This window comes from Crinia signifera, chromosome 2, assembly GCF_055691185.1.
Source record: "Crinia signifera chromosome 2, ASM5569118v1, whole genome shotgun sequence".
Taxonomy (NCBI): domain Eukaryota; kingdom Metazoa; phylum Chordata; class Amphibia; order Anura; family Myobatrachidae; genus Crinia; species Crinia signifera.
The window spans coordinates 14,020,742-14,040,286 of NC_139218.1; the positions used below are offsets into that span (position 1 = coordinate 14,020,742).

The following is a 19,545-nucleotide window of genomic DNA, read 5'->3' on the forward strand; positions in this document are numbered from 1 at the left end:
TGTCATTCAAAGTTAAAAAATTGTAAAAAATCGGCCACATCGTGAGGATCGTGTCCCTTAATTAAGAGCCACGATCACTCACGATTGTGGCCGTTCTAGGAAACAAGTACCGGGATAACCACCTCTGGGTCATGCCTAAGGGATAACCACCTCTGGGTCATGCCAGATGGACAACCACCTCTGGGTCATGCCTTTGGGATAACCACCTCTAGGTCATGCCTGGGGACATCCACCTCTGGGATATGCCTTAAGAACATCATCCTTCGGGTCATGCCAGAGGGACAACCACCTCTGGGTCATGCCTTAGGGATAACCACCTCTAGGTCATGACTGAGGGACATCCACCTCTGGGTCATGCCTTAGGAACATCATCCTTCGGGTCATGCCAGAGGGACAACTACCTCTGGGATATGCCTTAGGCTTAGGAACATCATCCTCTGGGTCATGCCAAATGGACAACCACCTCTGGGTCATGGCTAAGGGATAACCACCTCTGAGTCATGACTGAGGGACATCCAGATCTGGGTCATGACTGTGCAGTAGAAGAAGATGGTAAGCAGTGTAGGTAGCAGTACAGAGACTGTCAGGAGGACGAGTATAAAGGGTGTATCTTAGATTAGATCAGTAGATCGGTTTTAGGAATACAGTTTGGAGCAGAAGTTGGATCTGGAGAATGGAGTGAGAGGCGCCTGCAGACATTTTCTGAAGTAGTTTTGCAGCAAACAGCGATTAGACCAAAAAAACAGACTGGGCCAAAAAATGTTTTCTGTTGTTGGACTGGAGTGATGACTGCAGTCACTGGGCGTCCACAATTCAACAAGATGTGTCTCTGGTGGCCCCGCCGCTAAAAAATACAATAAAAAATGGAGAGGGATATTTGTACCCCTCCCCGGCACCCTACACTCACACATACAATGCCTTTGGTGGCATTGCCAGTTTGGGGATAAAAACTGTGTCACAGATAAAGCATAACATGGACATAATAATGATAATAATAATAATGATGTCCAGGATCTTGGAGAGAGATACAATGTAGAGAGATAAAGTACCAACCGCTTCTTACTGCCATGTAACAGACTGTTTGAAAAATGACTATTAGAAGCTGATCAGTTGATACTGTATTTCTCTCCAAGGTTTAGTACCTCTTGATCCTGTAGGATGGTGTTACCTGAGCCCCGTATACACCTCTATATTACATCCCACACCCTAAACATTGCAGAAATGATGTAAGTGAACTTTCAGGACTTTCCAATCCCTGAGCCGGAAACAGGAAGCGTCTGAGAATTGTGTTTTATGTCGCACAGACACTGACACAGACGCTGACTTCCTGGCTATTCAAAAATGCTGCAGGTAGTAACCGGTTTATCACCGCCACGGTCTCTCAGAAGGCCACAGTGGAAAGTAACAGACAGGCCTAAGACAAAGAAGAACAGGATCTCCTCATGCACACATATGGTACCCCAGTACAGAGATAGATACTGGGGTACAATAAAGGTGGTGCACAGTCATGATGGAGTATTGGGATGTACAGAGCACTGATGATGGTATGATGAGTGCAGCAATGACGATATGATGCAGCACTGATGATATAATCAGTGCAGCACTGATTATGATGATGTAATGATGAGTGCAGCACTGACCCTGTAATGAGAGGTGTACAGTATTTGCTGCAGTATAACAATGTACCCTGTGTGAGCAGGAACAAAGTGCATATGTCCAAGGGTGTACAGAACGGCGGCTCGTTGGTCTAGGGGTATGATTCTCGCTTAGGGTGCGAGAGGTCCCGGGTTCAAATCCCGGACGAGCCCAATTTTTTTTTTTTTTTTTTTTTATTAAATGCTGCAGCTCAGTTTTTATTTGCACCCCCCCCCCCCTCTCCCCATCCCCGCACACAGCAAAAGCACTCTCACAGCGGCAACAGGACCCCCCCCCCCCCCCCCTATCCCCGCACTGTCATAGCGGCAGCAGCACCCCATCCCCACACACAGCAGCAGGGCGGGTGGTGTCAAGATCACAGCTCTCTGATACATCCCACCTGCTGCATGGGAAGAGATAGGATTAGCTCACTGTAATGCTGTTGATTAGTGCTCACTGCTCGCAGCACAGAGGATGTCAGGCCGGCAGCTCTGAGGCATTGCTGTCTGACACTAGGAGCTGAATTGTGGCTGGATCAGGATGTAAAACAAAATCTGGGCTCGTCCGGGATTTGAACCCGGGACCTCTCGCACCCGAAGCGAGAATCATACCCCTAGACCAACGAGCCGCTCGCTAACTCTGCTCTCCAGCCCCAGCACTTTAACTCGTCACCTCCCGAGCTGCTCCGCCGCACCGGCAGCCATCTTACTACACCCACCTGCGGCCACCGCGATCCGCTCTCCTCCGGGTCCCATGGGATCCCAGCGTCGTCATCAGCCTCGGTGGCAGCACGGGACGCATATCACTCCGCACGGTAACGGCTGGCTATGCGGGAGACCGCCGCCGGCGTCTCCCCTCTCGGAGAGCTGGGTGTATAAAGATGGCGGGTATCCGGCGTAAGGAGGGCGCAGTGGGGAGAAAGCGCGTCCGTCCAGAGCTAGGCTCCCTCTAGCGGTCAGATGGTGGAACTGCGGCCGCCTAGTCTACTACAGGAATCTCAGTGCTGGGCTCCTCCTAGCGGTCAGATAGTGGTACTGCGGCCACTTAGCCTGTACAGCAGAAATTACAGTACTTGGGCTCCCCGCAGCGGCCAGAAGTCGGTACTACGGCCTCCTGTGCAGTAGAAATCAGTGACAGGCTTCCCCTAACGGTCAGACGACGGCCGCTAGTCTGCTGCAGGAATCAGTGCTGTTCTCCCCCAGTGGTCAGAAAGTGGAACAGTGGTCCTTAGTCTGCGCAGCAGGGACCACGTTGCTGGGCCCCTTATTGCTCCGATGGTGTTATTGCGCCCACAGAAATCACATTGCTACTCTCCCTAGCGGTCATATGTTGGTACTGCGACTGCCTGCCTAGTCTACTGCAGGAATCTCAGCGCTTGGCTCCCCCTAGCGGCCAAAAGTTGGTACTACGGCCTCCTAGCGTGCAGCATAAATCAGTGACAGGCTCCCCCAAGCTGTTGGTACTGCGGCCGCCTAGTCTACTGCTGCTGCAGTAATCTCAGTACTTGGCCTATCCCACAGCGGCCAGTTGGTACTGCGGCCTTCTAGTGTGCAACAGGAATCACAGTGCTGTGCTCCCCCTAGTGGTCAGAAGGTGGAACAATAGCAGTGGCTCTCCCTAATTGTCATATGGTTGTTCTGCGGCCTCCTAGCTTGCGCAGCAGGATCAGGAATAACAATGCTACGCTCCCCCTAGCAGTCATATTGTGGAACTGTAACATTGTTATTATGCTCTTCCTAGCGGTCATATGGTGGTATTGCGGGCGCGTAGTCTGGGCAGCAAGAATCACAGTGCCGGGCTCCCCTTAGCGGTCATATGGTGGAACTGCGGACACCTAATGTGCAGCAGATATCACAGTGCTCTCCCTAGCGGTCAGAAGATGGAACCGCGGTCTGCTGCAGGAATTTCAGTGTTGGGCTTCCCCCCTAGCGGTCATTTAGTGGTACTGCGGCCGCCTATTCTGTGGCAAGAATCACCGTGCTCTCCATAGCGGTTCAGAAGATGGAACAGCGGCCGCTTTGTCTGCTGCAGGGAACACAGTGCTGGCCTCCCTCTAGTGGTCATATGGTGTAACTGCAGTCGCCTAGTGTGTAACAAGAATCACGGTGCTGTCCTGGCTGTCAGAATATGGAACTGCGGCCGCTTAGACTGCAGCAGAAATCACAGTGCTGGGCTCTCCCTAGCGGTCATATGATGGTACTGCGGCCACCTAGTGTGTGTGTCAGGAATCAGTGCTCCCCCTAGCGGTCAGAAGATGAACAGCGACTGCTTAGTCTGCTGCAAAAATCACTGTCTATATACTGTCTGATATTCCGGATATTCTATTCTATATCTGGAAAATGGTGCAGTGGAACGATGGGCCTGCTAGCCGGCCTCGGATCGGGTAAGTTTTGGTGTGTACCCAGCATTAAGGCCCCCATACACTATGCAATTCACCTGCAATTTGGGCTCTTTTACTGCGAATGCAGTGATCAATCGCAGGGAAAGGGCAAAAATTGTGAATGACAGCAAGTCCGATGCTATGCATGGTCCCGTGCAAGTCGCACAAGCTGCAGAAGCAATCCTGGGATTGCTTCTGCAGCCAGAAGGGATTGACTGGGTGCCCCCTGCCGTCCGCTCTTGGCAGATGTCTTGGCAAGCCTTACAGTGCACATTGGGGTGTGGACAGGTGGAAGTATCTGGAGATGTCTTTGGGTAGAAATAATAAAAGTTGTGGTGTTGCACGTAGCAACCAGTATGTGTCACCTCATAGTGCACCCTCCAACAACTTTGCTACCGCATCATACATTCAATTAAAACTTTCTGTTTACCACCTAAAATTCTGTTGGGCTTTCCCTCACCTACGGTGTTCACCTGGAAATTCACCGAGGCACAAAATGGGTCCAGATGACGGTACAGAGGAAGACCGCCAATTCTGAGCTGGTGCAATACTGTTATTTTTAGGGTATTGCAATGTCCCAGGAATTTTGCTTTAATCACCCCTTTTATTTTATTACAGTAATACTGCTCCACAAACTGCAACTCATTTCATCTCTGCTCTGCTTCGCAAGGCCTGTGTCGCTATTTGTATGTAGTCCACTTATCTCTTCCACCCGCCTGTGCAGACCGACTCTGCCGCCATCTTGCTTCCTAGACCTATGCGCCTGAGAGGAAGATGCTGCTTTCATTCAGCAGAACGTCTGTTCTGGGCTGTTTTAGGCTTCATCAATCAACTGCAGAAAAGCCGCCAGATCTCTTTAAAAAATGGTCTTACCTGTAAATAGTACCCATTCTAATCTGTATTCCGCAATAAGAACATTTAATGGCAAGGAAAGGATGGAACTTTGGTCTCTCAAAGTAATATAAGCAGGCGGCAAGAACGATCCAATGCACTTGTTTCCCTGATGACAATGTGAAACAAAGATATTGACACATTGGGCAGTTCTTGCTGCCTGCTTGTATTAGTTCGGGAGATAATATTAAATATAAAGGGACCTAAGCAGGTCACGTGACAGTACAGTCCATGTGACAGCTGTGGGGACCTGCAGTACCGGGGCCCCAGTCCCAGGTATGTCGTGTGTCGTCGGGCAGTTATATGTTGTATAAAATAAATAGGGATGATGTAATGACTTTATACATAATTCAGACTTATGTGTCAGATTGCTTCTAATGCCAGCTGTCCTTTTGGATAGGGGTGGAGCAGACATTGCAGTGTTTATGGTATGGTGCATAGAGAACCCACGAGATGCCCAGACATTTTATATACACCCCTGATAACAAATTTAATAAGAATAGAATTTTATACATTTAAAATCATAATTTGCTAATAGTCTTTAGCCTTCATCAACTCATTAATATATTTCTTCATTACCAAGAATTGTTTTAAGAGCTCAGGGAGAGCCACAGTCACTTCACCACTAGAGGGAGACAAACATTCACCAGTAGTAGTTCATGAAATAACAGGCGGCACATATCAGAGACTGTGTAACTCCTGGCAGCCAAACACATAATGGTTTTCGATATTTTAATACTTAAACTAATAAAAGCTAGCATACGATTAGATGCCACGGGTCACATGACCTGTCATGTGGCAGGAAGTCCTACTTGCTATGAAGCGCCCTCTGTTTATATGACATCATTATGACATCATCACTTCTTTTCTAGTAGAGATCTAGAATAAAACAATGGCCCGGATTACCGTCTACAGAAGATGGACATATAGTACAGAACTTCTACAACAAAGGGCTGTATATAAGATGGGATCTGAAAAAGGAATACACAGTCTGTACATGGGGGACTGTGGCCATGTATATGTAACACCCCCCCCCCCCCATGAACACGATCTGAAGCATAAATATTGATAAGGGCTGTAACACTGCTTAGCAAAACACTGGAGGGGTCACATAAGGAGGCATTGTCCCCACCATGGGGTAATGTTCTGCATAGTGGTATGTACAGACAATGTTTACATAATGTACATTAACTATGAGACTGTAAGGGCCGATGTATCTGCAGGAGATCTCCATGGGTCCGCTGTGCTAGGACGAAGCTCAGCCCGGAACCAGTGTCCCCAGTTGTCCCAGTTATGGCCTGTAATCCTCGCTTGGTCATGGTCCATCACTTTTCAGGTTTATCCTAAAGAAAATAAACATTCGTATTACATCATGTAATTACTGATTATCTCAGAGGTTTCTATGCGCCCAGTGGTGTCCAGGAATATTGGGCCTGATTCAGTCCTGCAAATTTTTTTTTCAGATGGACCAAACCATGGTACACTGCAGTGGGGTAGATGTAACAGGTGCAGAGAGAGTTGGATTTGAGGGAGTTATTTTGTAGGGTAAATACTGTCTGCTTTATTCTTACACTGCAATTTAGATTTCAATTTGAAGACACCCCACCCAAATCTAACTCTCTCTGCACCTGTTACATCTGCCCCACCTACAGTGCAGCATGGTTTTGTCCATCTGCAAAAATTGCAGCCTTGCTGACACATGTGAATTAAGGGGACTTCCCTGTCTAACCAGACCCTGCTACCCCTTTTATATCGGGTATATAAAGTCGGTTTGGGAACACCTCTAAGTACCCTTTCAGGAACCTTGGACTCTGATATTCTATTCTATCTCTCCTCTCATACATGTTTCCTGGCCACTGAGTCTTCAGGGAGTGAGTGCGGTGTCCGAGAACAAGGGAGGCACCTCCTATACCTGCATAGACACCTAGGGGGTCAAGAACTGCTAAGAACAAATTTTATAGATCTGATCTGCTTGCTAGCGGTGTAACAAATTATTGTTGAAATTTGCGCACTTGTGTAATGTTTGAATACGAGTTGTGACGCACTTCCTAGCTCGTAAATTTTAAAATTTCACATTATGACAGTGATATATGTGGTTTAAAGGTGTACGAGCCCTCCGTGGCGTAGATTAAAAGTGTATGTGCATACTATACTTGTTCCACCAGTGATTATAGGATTTTTTCACTTTGAAAATGTTATGGTGATGTTGACGCCCTTCGTGGCGCATGAAAAAGGTATTGATGCACTGTGACTTTCTATATACACTTGAAACTTGCCCATCCAGGGTTTCCTGGTAATAAGTGTAACTACACAGGGTAAGCATTTAACTGTATGTAACAATCTGTGACACAGTATCTTTTCAGTATCCTTGTTCAGGGTTACAAGGTGATACAGTTTCTATCTGGTACACCATCTCACTGTCATATATGTTTATGTGTAATGTGTGTCATCGTTTAAATGTTTTGTCTAGTCTATTATCTTAATTAATAAACTATTAAAAGTTACATTTTAGGGAACCACATTCATCAGGGGAACCCCACTTCAGGGCGGCTCCCCCCACTTTTGTCTAGACTAGTGAAACACTATTAACCCCGGTATAACTGCTACTAGGGTCAACCTACATGGGAGTGGCCCGCCTCAAACTGCGATCACGCCAAATTAATGGCAAGGGTGATGGTGGGTACCTCATAGCTGATGTAAACTAGGATTAACAACTACCACTAGAAATTTACAGATTACCTTGAGTAATCAGTTTTAAAGAGTGCCCCAAAAAAAGAGAGAGTCTTTTTTCTTCCTTTCTTTACAGCAACATTTACTCTCCTGGGTGCACCTCCACAGCTTCTATAAATAAATAAACACGGAGGGAATTTACCCCCTAAAAATTAACCTTGACTATTGTGGATCTACATACTGTATCATAATTGCCATATTTGATTTAAACTTGTGCACTGGTCGCCATCCCCTTCCCCTATCCCCCCAAATAGTACATGTGAATTAGGCCCATTCTATATATATATCATTACTTGTCATTGGGCCCCACCAGAGTGTAATTCCGTCCCGTGCAGCTCAGCAATTAGCCATAAATCCATTCACAAGCAGCTCACCATTCAATGATTCCCCAGTGTGTGCAGTCTGTGCGTAGCCCGGGACTTATTTGGTGGCTGTCATAAAAACAGGTTGATCGGGGGCGGAGCTGACATCACATGACTTCCCCTCACACACCTGTGCAAGCCTGTGGTTTCCCTGTCACTCCCAGCTAACGACCAGTTACCACCCCCGAAACGCTGGCTTCCTGGCAATCACCTTGAGTACGGCAAGTGATCATAAAAGTAGCAGGATTTTGGCGGCGCCCCCGATGTTCATCGCGCATTGTATTTATTGCATCGCATGCCATGCACCCGATGGCATGCGATGCAACGCGATTTTTGCCCCCTATGCGATGAAACATTGTATAAGCACCCTAAAGGGTGCTTTTAAGCACCCAAATGGGCGCTTACAATGTTAAATGCACACCCACGCCACCCCCCCCCACTATAAACGTGAACCCGAGGCGTGGCGAGCGCAGCGAGCCCACGAGGGGCGGCGGTACGCGTCCTCCGACCTTTTCATACCCCCACTATCCACGTCGGCGTGGAGTTGAGAATAGAAAGTGTGGCGAGCGCAGCGAGCCACCGAGCCCCGCGAGGGGACGCGCATACCTTCACAGGTATCCGCGTCCCTTCGCGAGCTTCAGAGGTATCCGCGTCCGCTCGCCACGCTTCGGGCTCGCCACACTTTCTATTCTCAACTCCACGCCGACGTGGATAGTGGGGGTATGAAAAGGTTGGAGGACGCGTACCACCGCCGCTCGCCACGCTTCGGGTTCACGTTTATAGTAGGGGGTGGCGTGGGGGTGCATTTAACATTGTAAGCACCCATTAGGTGCTTATACAATGTTTAATCGCATCGCATCGCATTGCAGGGCATTGTATGCCATATACAATGTCATACAATTTTAAAATTGTATGACATTGCGCGATATCGCATCGCATACCATCGCATGCCTTATGGTATGCGATGCGATGGGCGCCGCCAAAATACACAAGTACCCAGGATTTTATCACAGGATGGTGTCACACATGCGCACTACGGGCTGCATGCATGTGCAGTCTATCCATAATCGCCCGGCCTGCAATATTGCAACCATGCAATGAGGTGTTAATTAGGCTCATTGGGGCAGATGTATTAAGCCCGGCGAAGAGATAAAGTGGAAGGAGATAATGTACCAGCCAATCAGCTGTGTTTGAAATATGACAGTTGGGAGTTGATTGGCTGGTGCGTTATCTCCTTCCACTTTATCTCTTCACCAGGCCTAATACATCTGCCCCATTGGCTGATATAGAGGGGGAGATGTACAAATCCTAACTGCCATGTTACAAGCTGTGTTTGAAAATGGACAGTTAGGAGCTAATTGGCTGGTATTTTATAATGTTTCCTATTCCAACATGGTGCACAGGAATGTAATGACAGGTAACAGTACTTACGTCACAATGTCAGGAGGACTATAAAGCACAGATGTACAGGGTCAGAGTCCCACCCGAGTGCAGTAATGATGTACAGGGTCAGAGTCCCACCCGAGTGCAATAATGATGTGCAGGGTCAGAGTAACACCTCAGTGCAGTAATGATGTACATTGTACAGGGTCAGAGTAACACCTCAGTGCAGTAATGATGTCCAGGGTCAGAGTAACACCCGAGTGCAGTAATGATGTGCAGGGTCAGAGTAACACCTCAGTGCAGTAATGATGTGCAGGGTCAGAGTAACAGGATGCAGTTACAATCCCGGCGGTCGGGATCCCGGCGTTCAGAATCCCGACGCCGGAATCCCGACAGCCGAAATGCCGACACATTCTCCCTCCGTGGGTGTCCACGACACCCCTGGAGGGAGAATAAATTAGTGTGCCGAGCGTAGCAAGGCACCGGGCCCGCTGCGTGGCGAGCGCAGCGAGCCTGCAAGGGGGGGCGTTCCACGTCCCCCCCTTGTCGGCATTTCGGCTGTCGGGATTCCGGCGTCGGGATTCTGAACGCCGGGATCCCGACCGCCGGGATTCAATACTGAATCCAGAGTAACACCTCAGTGCAGTAATGATTTGCAGGGTCAGAGTAACACCTCAGTGCAGTAATGATGTGCAGGGTCATAGTAACACCTCAGTGCAGTAATGATGTGCAGGGTCAGAGTAACACCTCAGTGCAGTAATGATGTCCAGGGTCAGAGTAACACCTCAGTGCAGTAATGATGTCCAGGGTCAGAGTAACACCCGAGTGCAGTAATGATGTGCAGGGTCAGAGTAACACCCGAGTGCAGTAATGATGTGCAGGGTCAGAGTAACACCTCAGTGCAGTAATGATGTGCAGGGTCAGAGTAACACCCGAGTGCAGTAATGATGTGCAGGGTCAGAGTAACACCCGAGTGCAGTAATGATGTGCAGGGTCAGAGTAACACCCGAGTGCAGTAATGATGTACAGGGTCAGAGTAACACCTGAGTGCAGTAACGATGTGCAGGGTCAGAGTAACACCTCAGTGCAGTAATGATGTACATGGTCAGAGTAACACCCGAGTGCAGTAACGATGTACAGGGTCAGAGTAACACCCGAGTGCAGTAATGATGTGCAGGGTCAGAGTAACACCTGAGTGCAGTAACGATGTACAGGGTCAGAGTAACACCTGAGTGCAGTAACGATGTACAGGGTCAGAGTAACACCTCAGTGCAGTAATGATGTACAGGGTCAGAGTAACACCTCAGAGCAGTAATGATGTGCAGGGTCAGAGTAACACCTGAGTGCAGTAACGATGTGCAGGGTCAGAGTAACACCTGAGTGCAGTAATGATGTGCAGGGTCAGAGAAACACCTGAGTGCAGTAATGATGTGCAGGGTCAGAGTAACACCCGAGTGCAGTAATGATGTACAGGGTCAGAGTAACACCTCAGTGCAGTAATTATGTACAGGGTCAGAGTAACACCTCAGTGCAGTAATGATGTACAGGGTCAGAGTAACACCTCAGTGCAGTAATGATGTACAGGGTCAGAGTAACACCTCAGTGCAGTAATGATGTACAGGGTCAGAGAAACACCTAAGTGCAGTAATGATGTGCAGGGTCAGAGTAACACCTGAGTGCAGTAATGATGTACAGGGTCAGAGTAACACCTGAGTGCAGTAACGATGTGCAGGGTCAGAGTAACACCTCAGTGCAGTAATGATGTGCAGGGTCAGAGTAAAACCTCAGTGCAGTAATAATGTGCAGGGTCAGAGTAACACCTCAGTGCAGTAATGATGTACAGGGTCAGAGTAAGACCCGAGTGCAGTAACGATGTGCAGGGTCAGAGTAACACCTCAGTGCAGTAATGATGTCCAGGGTCAGAGTAACACCTCAGTGCAGTAATGATGTGCAGGGTCAGAGTAACACCTCAGTGCAGTAATGATGTGCAGGGTCAGAGTTAGGGTGGCCAATCCCGGGATCGGGATCGGCGGGATCCCGGGATTTGGCCCCTAAAACGCCGGGATTTCAATCCCGGGATTGGAGTTTCCAATCCCGGGATTTTCGGGATTAGACTGCGCATGCGCAGTCTAATGCCGGGCAGCGTCTGAGTGTGTGCTCAGACACTGCCCGGCTTCTCCCTTAGCCGGCAGTATGGCTCTGCGCAGCGTGACAAGGCCAGAGGTCACGCTGCGCAGGCCAAGCAGCTGCACAGACGCGTCCAGACCAGCATGACACCCCGACCGGCTCCTGGATGCTGCCTACACCGCCCGCCTCCTGCTGCTGGTTGCTCACCGCCCACCTCCCGACTGCTCACCGTCCGCCTCCCGGCTGCTCACCGTCCGCCTCCCGGCTGCTCACCACCGCCTCCCGGTTGCTCACCCGCCCGCCTACCGGCATCAATCAGCCGCCCACCCTCCCCGCTTCACCGACCACCCTCCTGGCCGCACCGCACAGCACATGTAAGTAAATATGCGGGGCGGCCGGGGAGGGTTTTTTAATCAGGGAAGCCAATCCCGGGAATCCCGGGATCGGGCATTTTTCAATCCCGAATTCCGGGATTGAAAAAATGCTCCGGGATTGGCAACCCTAGTCAGAGTAAAACCTCAGTGCAGTAATAATGTGCAGGGTCAGAGTAACACCTCAGTGCAGTAATGATGTACAGGGTCAGAGTAAGACCCGAGTGCAGTAACGATGTGCAGGGTCAGAGTAACACCTCAGTGCAGTAATGATGTCCAGGGTCAGAGTAACACCCGAGTGCAGTAATGATGTCCAGGGTCAGAGTAACACCCGAGTGCAGTAATGATGTGCAGGGTCAGAGTAACACCTCAGTGCAGTAATGATGTGCAGGGTCAGAGTAACACCTCAGTGCAGTAATGATGTGCAGGGTCAGAGTAACACCCAAGTGCAGTAATGATGTACAGGGTCAGAGTAACACCTCAGTGCAGTAATGATGTGCAGGGTCAGAGTAACACCTCAGTGCAGTAATGTCATTTGTCACCACTAGAGGGAGCACTGCACTTAGGTTGTGCATCTCTGGAATGTCTACTTACATCCCCATCAGATTTACTGTGCTCGGTGCTCCCATCCTTCCTCTCATCCTCACTTGGCTCCGCGCTGCTCTTCTCTAGGCTTATTGTAATATCTTCCTCTTTTGTGACCTGCGTGTCCGTGTCATTTGTGCCCAGGTGCCCCTTCTCTCTGTTGAGTTTCTCCGCCTGGTCACTGTCCGATTCCCCCATTTGCTGCTCCAATCTGCCCTCGCCCGGCGTCTCCCTGGCATCCTGGTGTTTCTCAGTGTTATCCTGGTCACTCTCTTGGCTCCCGGGCACCTTGTCCACTGAGTTGGACAACGCGCATCCTGTGTCCTGCTCTGTGTTACACAGCTCACTGTCCCCGTCTGCCGTCTTATCCCCATTTTCTTTCCCTGTTGTGTTCATTTTGTCAAAATCAAAGTCCATATCAGTTTGGGATTTTCTAAAACTTCTGCTTGGCGGCCTTCGCTTTATCGAGCCCCTGGTACGGACCTGAGGAACAGAGAAGATGATTGGTACATAGGTTACATTCTGTCATGTTTTATTATAGAATGCTGACTTCATATTGGGCCAGATGCACTAAGCTTCAAAAGCTCCTGTCTGACATTTTTTAAACACAGTCTGAGACATGACAGGCAGGAGCTGATTGGCTGGCAGTTTATCGCTCTCCATTTTATCACTTTTGAATCTTAGTGCATCTGGCCCATTATCTGCAAAACCACCCATCAGTGGTCATCTCTGAATAACCCCCACTAGCACCTGCAGGCTTGGTTTACCTTGGTGTAGCTCTGGAGTGGAGCGCCCTCTGGTGGTTGTTCAAAGCTGGCAGGCGACTCCTCTGATTCGCTGGAATGGGAATGGATACCTGGACTGCTGGGCGTTGATGGCGGACTACTGAATGGAGAAGCCATGGCTTTCAGTCCGGGGCTCTTTGGGGAACCTCCCGGGAGAAGGGCAGCAGGAGCGAAGGCTAAATTAGCCTGGAAAGTGAGAGATAACGAGGTGGAAGTATGTGACTAGGACAACTGACCCTATTCCTATGTATAGGATGGGAGGGGGAGTCCTTCCTTCTACTCTATTATCTATAACTTTACACTGCATCACCCAGCATGTGAGGAGAGACTATAATGTGAGGTACTGCTCAGTATTATCCAGGGCGTAAATAACCTCCGTCGTTGTACAATGATCCTCCAATCCGGCGGTTACCCAACACCCCCCCCCACACACACACACACACACACACTCTTGTGCGACCACTGGCCTTATTGTAGCAGCATTCGTGTTGTTGTTATTGCTCCTCCCATTCAGGTGTGTGGGATATGCACAAGGGAGCATCTGCCTGGGGTACTACCTGGGGTGACATACTACAGGGGTACTGCCTGGGGTGAAATACTACAGGGGTACTGCCTGGGGTGAAATACTACAGGGGTACTGCCTGGGGTTACATACTACAGGGGTACTGCCTGGGGTGACATACTACAGGGGTACTGCCTGGGGTGAAATACTAAAGGGGTACTGCCTGGGGTGACATACTACAGGGGTTGAGTGTGTGGATCTGCCCCTTTCTTTTCTTTCTGTATTTGTATTGGTTATTTTTGTGATTCATGCTTTGTTCATTGGTTGTATACATTGTCTATCATGTGAAAGACTTTCAGGATTGGCTGATATCAGCTTAAAACCCAGTGGGAGTGTAACTGGAGGCACTCTCCTTGAAAAAAGACCAGGGTACCGGTCAAAAACGCGTTTGGAGCCTCTAGTCCACTTCAAATGGGACTGTGGATGGACTTGTGACCAGTTGCCTGTCTGTTTGCCTGATCTGGAGGATATCCCGGGTATCACCTCCTTTTGGAGCGCATTTGAGAGCTGATTTATTTCAGTTCTCCACCACCCGGGTAATTGGCCATTTTGTTTTATCCCATGTCCCATGTTTTATGTGTGTGAGTTTTAAAATAAAGTGGTATTGCACCATATATCTGCACTTTGTTTTTTGGGTACTTCCCGGAGATACCAGCGTGTAATATCATCAGTGGGGAGGAAGTACATCACGTTGTGTGTCTATTAATTGGAGAAAAGGAGACGCTACCTCTCCAGAAGGGACGTGCGGTATCTGTTTGTCACTATTCATTTGTTTCTGGAATACGGAGAAGAGGATTGATCCCCTTATTACAGGGTTGTACTCTTTCTCCTGTTTAAATTGGGCGCCATTGGAGGGGACACCTACATCTCTGTGTATTTGCTTTGTATTTCTTTGTGGTGTAGGGTCACCACTGTTGGGTGTACCCACCGGAGGCTGCCTGGCACTTCCACTTAGCCAATCCACTCTCTTTGCTGTGTATACTACAGGGGTACTGCTTGGGGTGAAATACTACAGGGGTACTGCCTGGGGTAATACCTGGGGTGACATACTAAAGGGGTACTGCCTGGGGTTAAATAATACAGGGGTACTGCCTGGGGTAATACCTGGGGTGACATACTACAGGGGTACTGCCTGGGGTGACATACTACAGGGGTACTGCCTGGGGTGACATACTACAGGGGTGCTGCCTGGGGTGAAATACTACAGGGGTACTGCCTGGGGTGACATACTCCTGGGGTACTGCCGGGGTGACATACTCCTGGGGTACTGCCCGGGGTGATGTACTCTTGGGGTACTGCCCGGGGTGACATAATCCTGGGCTGATGGATTGGATCCCAGCACTGAGACCAGGCCTCCCCCCACTACCCCCTGGCTGGAGCTCACCTGAAGTTTCTCTATAAGAGGAGAACTCTTCACCTTGATCTTAGGCATCTGGGGCTGAGAAGGGGACATCTTCTACAGACGACAGGAAAGGGGGCATTAATGTACAGATCACAGACACACAATGACCCCAGAATACTTTTCTATTTGCTTATGTTCCGCCCCGTTACAGCGCTCAGAGTGATCTCTTTATGACATCACACAGGACATTGTCATTCCTTCATATAAATGTGATTAATAACATGAAACAAACACTGTGACATGTAACCAGTGCAGGGTAATAACCGGCCCCTTAGGGTTCCACTGGTTTCATATCTTCCATTGTGGCTCATACAGTTACTCACAGACTGGCAAAGAAGACGTAACACCGCTTAGCGCTGCCAGATCACAGCACATCCACAGGCGGCACTGCACCTTATATACTGTGTACTGTACACTGAGGAACACTTTGTCACAGGGGCAGTGTTGGATGTAAGTGTCAGGCCGCCCCTAGGCACAGCATTTCTGCCCGCCCCCCCTTCACAAAAAATGTAATTATCATTAAGTAATAAGTCCTAACATGGCAAATACCAGTATACTGTTATAGCAAAATGAGCCTAGAGAGGGAGAAAAAGAGAAGTGGAAAAGGAGGAAGAAAAAGAGAAAGAGAGGGGGAGAGAGAGAGAAAGGGAGGGAGAGGTGGAGAGAGTGAGAGGTGGAGAGAGGGAGATGTGGAGAGAGAGAGAGAGAGAGAGAGAGAGAGAGAAAGGGAGGGAGAGGTGGAGAGAGGGAGAGGTGGAGAGAGGGAGAGGTGGAGAGAGGGAGAGGTGGAGAGAAAGAGAGAGAGAGAAATAAAACGGTATAAAGAGAGAGAGAGAGAGAGAGAGAGAGAGAGAGAGAGAGAGAAAGGGAGGGAGAGGTGGAGAGAGGGAGAGGTGGAGAGAGAGAGAGAGAGAAAGAAAGAGAGAAATAAAACGGTATGGAGAGAGAAAGAGAGAGAGAGAGAGAGAGAGAGAGAGAAAGGGAGGGAGAGGTGGAGAGAGGGAGAGGTGGAGAGAGAGAAAGAGAGAGAGAGAAAGAAAGAGAGAAATAAAACGGTATGGAGAGAGAAAGAGAGAGAGAGAGAAAGGGAGGGAAAAAGGGAGGGAGAAAAAGAGAAAGAGAAAAAGAAAAAGGGAGGATGGGAGGATAGGTGAAAAAGAGAATGGGAGGGAGGGAGAAAAAGAGAAAGGGAAGAGGAGAGAGAGAGAAATTCAGGGAGAAAAAAAAAGAGTGAGAGATGGAGAGAGAAAGAGAAAGGGAGGGAGAGATGTAGAGAGATAAAGGGAGAGTGTGAGAGCGAGAAAGGGAAAGATATATTAAATGGTAGGGAGAGAGAGGGAGGGAGAGAAAGAAAGAGAGAAAGGGAGAGAGAGTAAGAGAGGGATTAAAAAGAGAAAGGGATGGGGAAGAAGAGAAAGGAAGGGAGAGGGTGAGAGGGAGAGAGAGAGAGAAAGTGAGGTAGAGATGGAGAGAGAAAGGGAAAGAAAGAGATAGATAAAGAGAGGGAGAAATGGAGGGAGATATGGAGAGAGATAAAGGTAAAGGTAGTGAGAGAGAAAGATAGGGAGGAAGATATGGAGAGAGAAAGGGAGAGGTAGAGAGAGAAAAGGAGGAAGAGAAAGAAAAAGAGGGAGAGAGAAATGGTAGGGAGACAGAGACAAAGGGAGAGAGAGAGAGAGAAAGGGAGGTAGGTAGAGAGAGAAAGGAGGGCAAAGAGAGAGCGATAGAGGGTGACGTAGAGAGAGGAGGGCAGAAAGAGAGAGGGGGGGTGGCTCAGGTGGACTCAGTAAGTAGTGAAAATTGCTGCATACCAAGCACTTAAATGCTGACCGCCAGGCAAGCAAACGCCGCCCCCCCCCCTCCCGGCACTGAGCGAATAATGCCCGCAACAGCATGCAAATGGATGTTTTCGTTGACAAATCCATTCGCATGTGGCCATACGTGCCACCGTGTTTGTCTGGGCGCGCCCACCGTTTTTGTGGGTGCGCCCAGGAAATGCTGAGCGTCCCCATGAACCATGATGATTTGGATTAAAGGCTGCCTTAAGTCTCAGGGCTCCAGTAACGAGAGGCACTTACCTCGTCCCCATTATTGGTGGGTTTAGGTAACGGCAGAGAACATGGCGGTTTCCTTCGCGTGGGTTTAGGTGGTGGAACCTGAGAAACAGACGAGAGGCAGCATTAGACCGTGAGACAGGACGTCCAGCGTGGAAGCTACAGTCACATGTTACATAACAGGCCAGGAAAGTTCTAGATGGCAGATATTTGGAAGGGGTTAAAACACTGCGGATCTCTGGGAAAATGGAGTCGGTCCCAGTCATTTTCTCACTGTAGATTTATGGATCTCAGAGACAAAAGCATAGGCGCAATTTTTCTGGTGATTTCTGCACCTACCAGCATCGACACCGACACAAAAAAAACATGAAAAACTATCGACATTTTCCTATGCTGACCTGTTGTCTGTCCACCTAGACACAGATGCTGAGCCCCAGGGCTATGACGTGGGTGTTTTGTATGTGTGGGGGATGGGGTACACATTATTTGTAGGCAGTTTTGGGGAATTCAGTCGTCCGTGAGTTGCCGAGAATTCTGCATTTAGGGACCAGGTTCATTTTGCTTTTTTTAAATGATTGTATTGGCGCCTGAGGATAAATCAGCGTCATTGTAATTACCTCTTTCCTGGGGCTGTTCACCTTGTCACCAAATATGCCGGCAAGCTTAGCAACCGACGGTGGCGCTGCCTCCTCCGCTGTGCCGGTCTCCGCCGATTTCCCCTGGAAAGGAGAATAATGTGATGTAAGAAAAATCTACCTATAACATTACCTTAGTTAACATCAAATTTTGACCGATTTCCCTCTTGGGTTTTCATTTTGTAAATATTTTATGGAGAGAAGACAGTGTCGGCATTATATATATAGGGCATTCAGTAACTGCACTCTATGTACCCCCGGGATGTGTCGGCATTATATATAGGGCATTCAGTAACTGCACTCTATGTACCCCCGAGATGTGTCGGCATTATATATAGGGCATTCAGTAACTGCACTATATGTACCCCCAGAATGTGTCGGCATTTATAAATAGGGCATTCAGTAACTGCACTATATGTACCCCTGGGATGTGTCGGCATTATAAATAGGGTGTTCTGTAACTGCACCATATGTACCCGTGGGACGCCCTGTGCAAAATGATAAAGTAGACAATGCAAAACACTTAGGGCCTTCTACAGGCCACTATATACAAGTCATGTGACAACATCTTAACTGGGTTTTATTTACACAAATTGCTTTTTGTACAGATAGTTGAGTTTACATTTCCAGCGTCACTGTTAGCCCATCCTGTTTGACCATTGCTGTTAGACCAGGGGTTCCCAAACTTTTTTGAATCACGGCGCCCTAGAGCATCAAAATATTTTCAAGGCACCCCTAGGCGAAATGCTTCTTATCGAGAAATTCTGAAAAATAATATTCAATTAAGTGCATTGTGTTTATATGTCACAGTTATGTGGTGAGGGACAGGATTTGCTTCTGTTTGTCCACATATATTATGATTGGCAGCCACAAGTACTGGTTTTGCCTGGTACACTGACCATAATAAATATGAATTGATCCTGGTCTACCAACCCAAGGCACCCCTGCAAGTGTCCTGAGGCACCCCAGGGTGCCAAGGCACACAGTTTGGGAACCACTCTGTTAGACCATCACTGGTAGCTCATCACTATTAGCTCGTCCTGTTAGCACGTCACGGTTAGCCTGTCCTGTTTGACCATTGCTGTTAGACCATCACAGGTCGCCCATCACTGAGTCCCTCTCTGTGCCGTCACGGTTTCCTAAATGTTTAGAGGCCCTATGTAACTCATTTCCGCCAGCGGGAAACTTCATTCTGCCCTTATCCCAGCCAGGAAACACAACTTATCTCCCAGCTTCTATTTAATGGGAAAAAGAACAGCTACTCGTGGGAAATCCTCCCAGCACTCGGTGTCTGCGACAAGACTCTCTTTGGTTTAATTCTGGGGAAAGTGAACTCCACAACGTGACAGATTCCCAGACACCAGAGACGTCTCCTAGACACCTCTGCGGATCCATATCGCTGATATCCATGATTAAGGAAACGGACCCCTGAATTTATTCAGTTTGCAACTGTACTGGTTGCAAACTGCCCCCGTCATGCCGGCTGTAACCCCACTGCTCCTGAGCTGGTACCGTGTTACAGCTACACGTGTATGGCGTACGAGCACATGTAATCTGTGATGGAACAATGACACTCACGTGTATGAGCATGACATCAGAACAACAGGTGTAAATCATAAGATTGACAGTGTCTAAGTAGACAG

The 19,545-nt window shown here is 48.7% G+C and overlaps 1 protein-coding gene and 2 non-coding genes across 3 annotated transcripts in view; 1 reads left to right on the top strand and 2 right to left on the bottom strand.

Moving 5' to 3' along the window:
• Window positions 1–1,736: 1,736 nt before the first annotated feature.
• TRNAP-AGG (transfer RNA proline (anticodon AGG)) lies at window positions 1,737–1,808 on the top strand. The gene has a single exon. It is a non-coding gene; the product is annotated as a tRNA-Pro (tRNA).
• Window positions 1,809–2,191: 383 nt separating this feature from the next.
• TRNAP-CGG (transfer RNA proline (anticodon CGG)) lies at window positions 2,192–2,263 on the bottom strand. The gene has a single exon. It is a non-coding gene; the product is annotated as a tRNA-Pro (tRNA).
• A 3,092-nt stretch (window positions 2,264–5,355) lies between these two features.
• RCSD1 (RCSD domain containing 1) overlaps window positions 5,356–19,545 on the bottom strand; it is a 53,219-nt gene continuing 39,029 nt past the window's right edge. The window contains exons 2-7 of the mRNA XM_083171583.1: window positions 17,885–17,986; window positions 17,292–17,369; window positions 15,196–15,267; window positions 13,232–13,435; window positions 12,474–12,947; window positions 5,356–6,249 (exon numbers count right to left, since the gene is read on the bottom strand). Coding sequence (XP_083027709.1) covers window positions 6,232–6,249; window positions 12,474–12,947; window positions 13,232–13,435; window positions 15,196–15,267; window positions 17,292–17,369; window positions 17,885–17,986 — 948 coding nt within the window. The 3' untranslated portion in view covers window positions 5,356–6,231. The remainder of the gene's footprint in view (window positions 6,250–12,473; window positions 12,948–13,231; window positions 13,436–15,195; window positions 15,268–17,291; window positions 17,370–17,884; window positions 17,987–19,545) is intronic.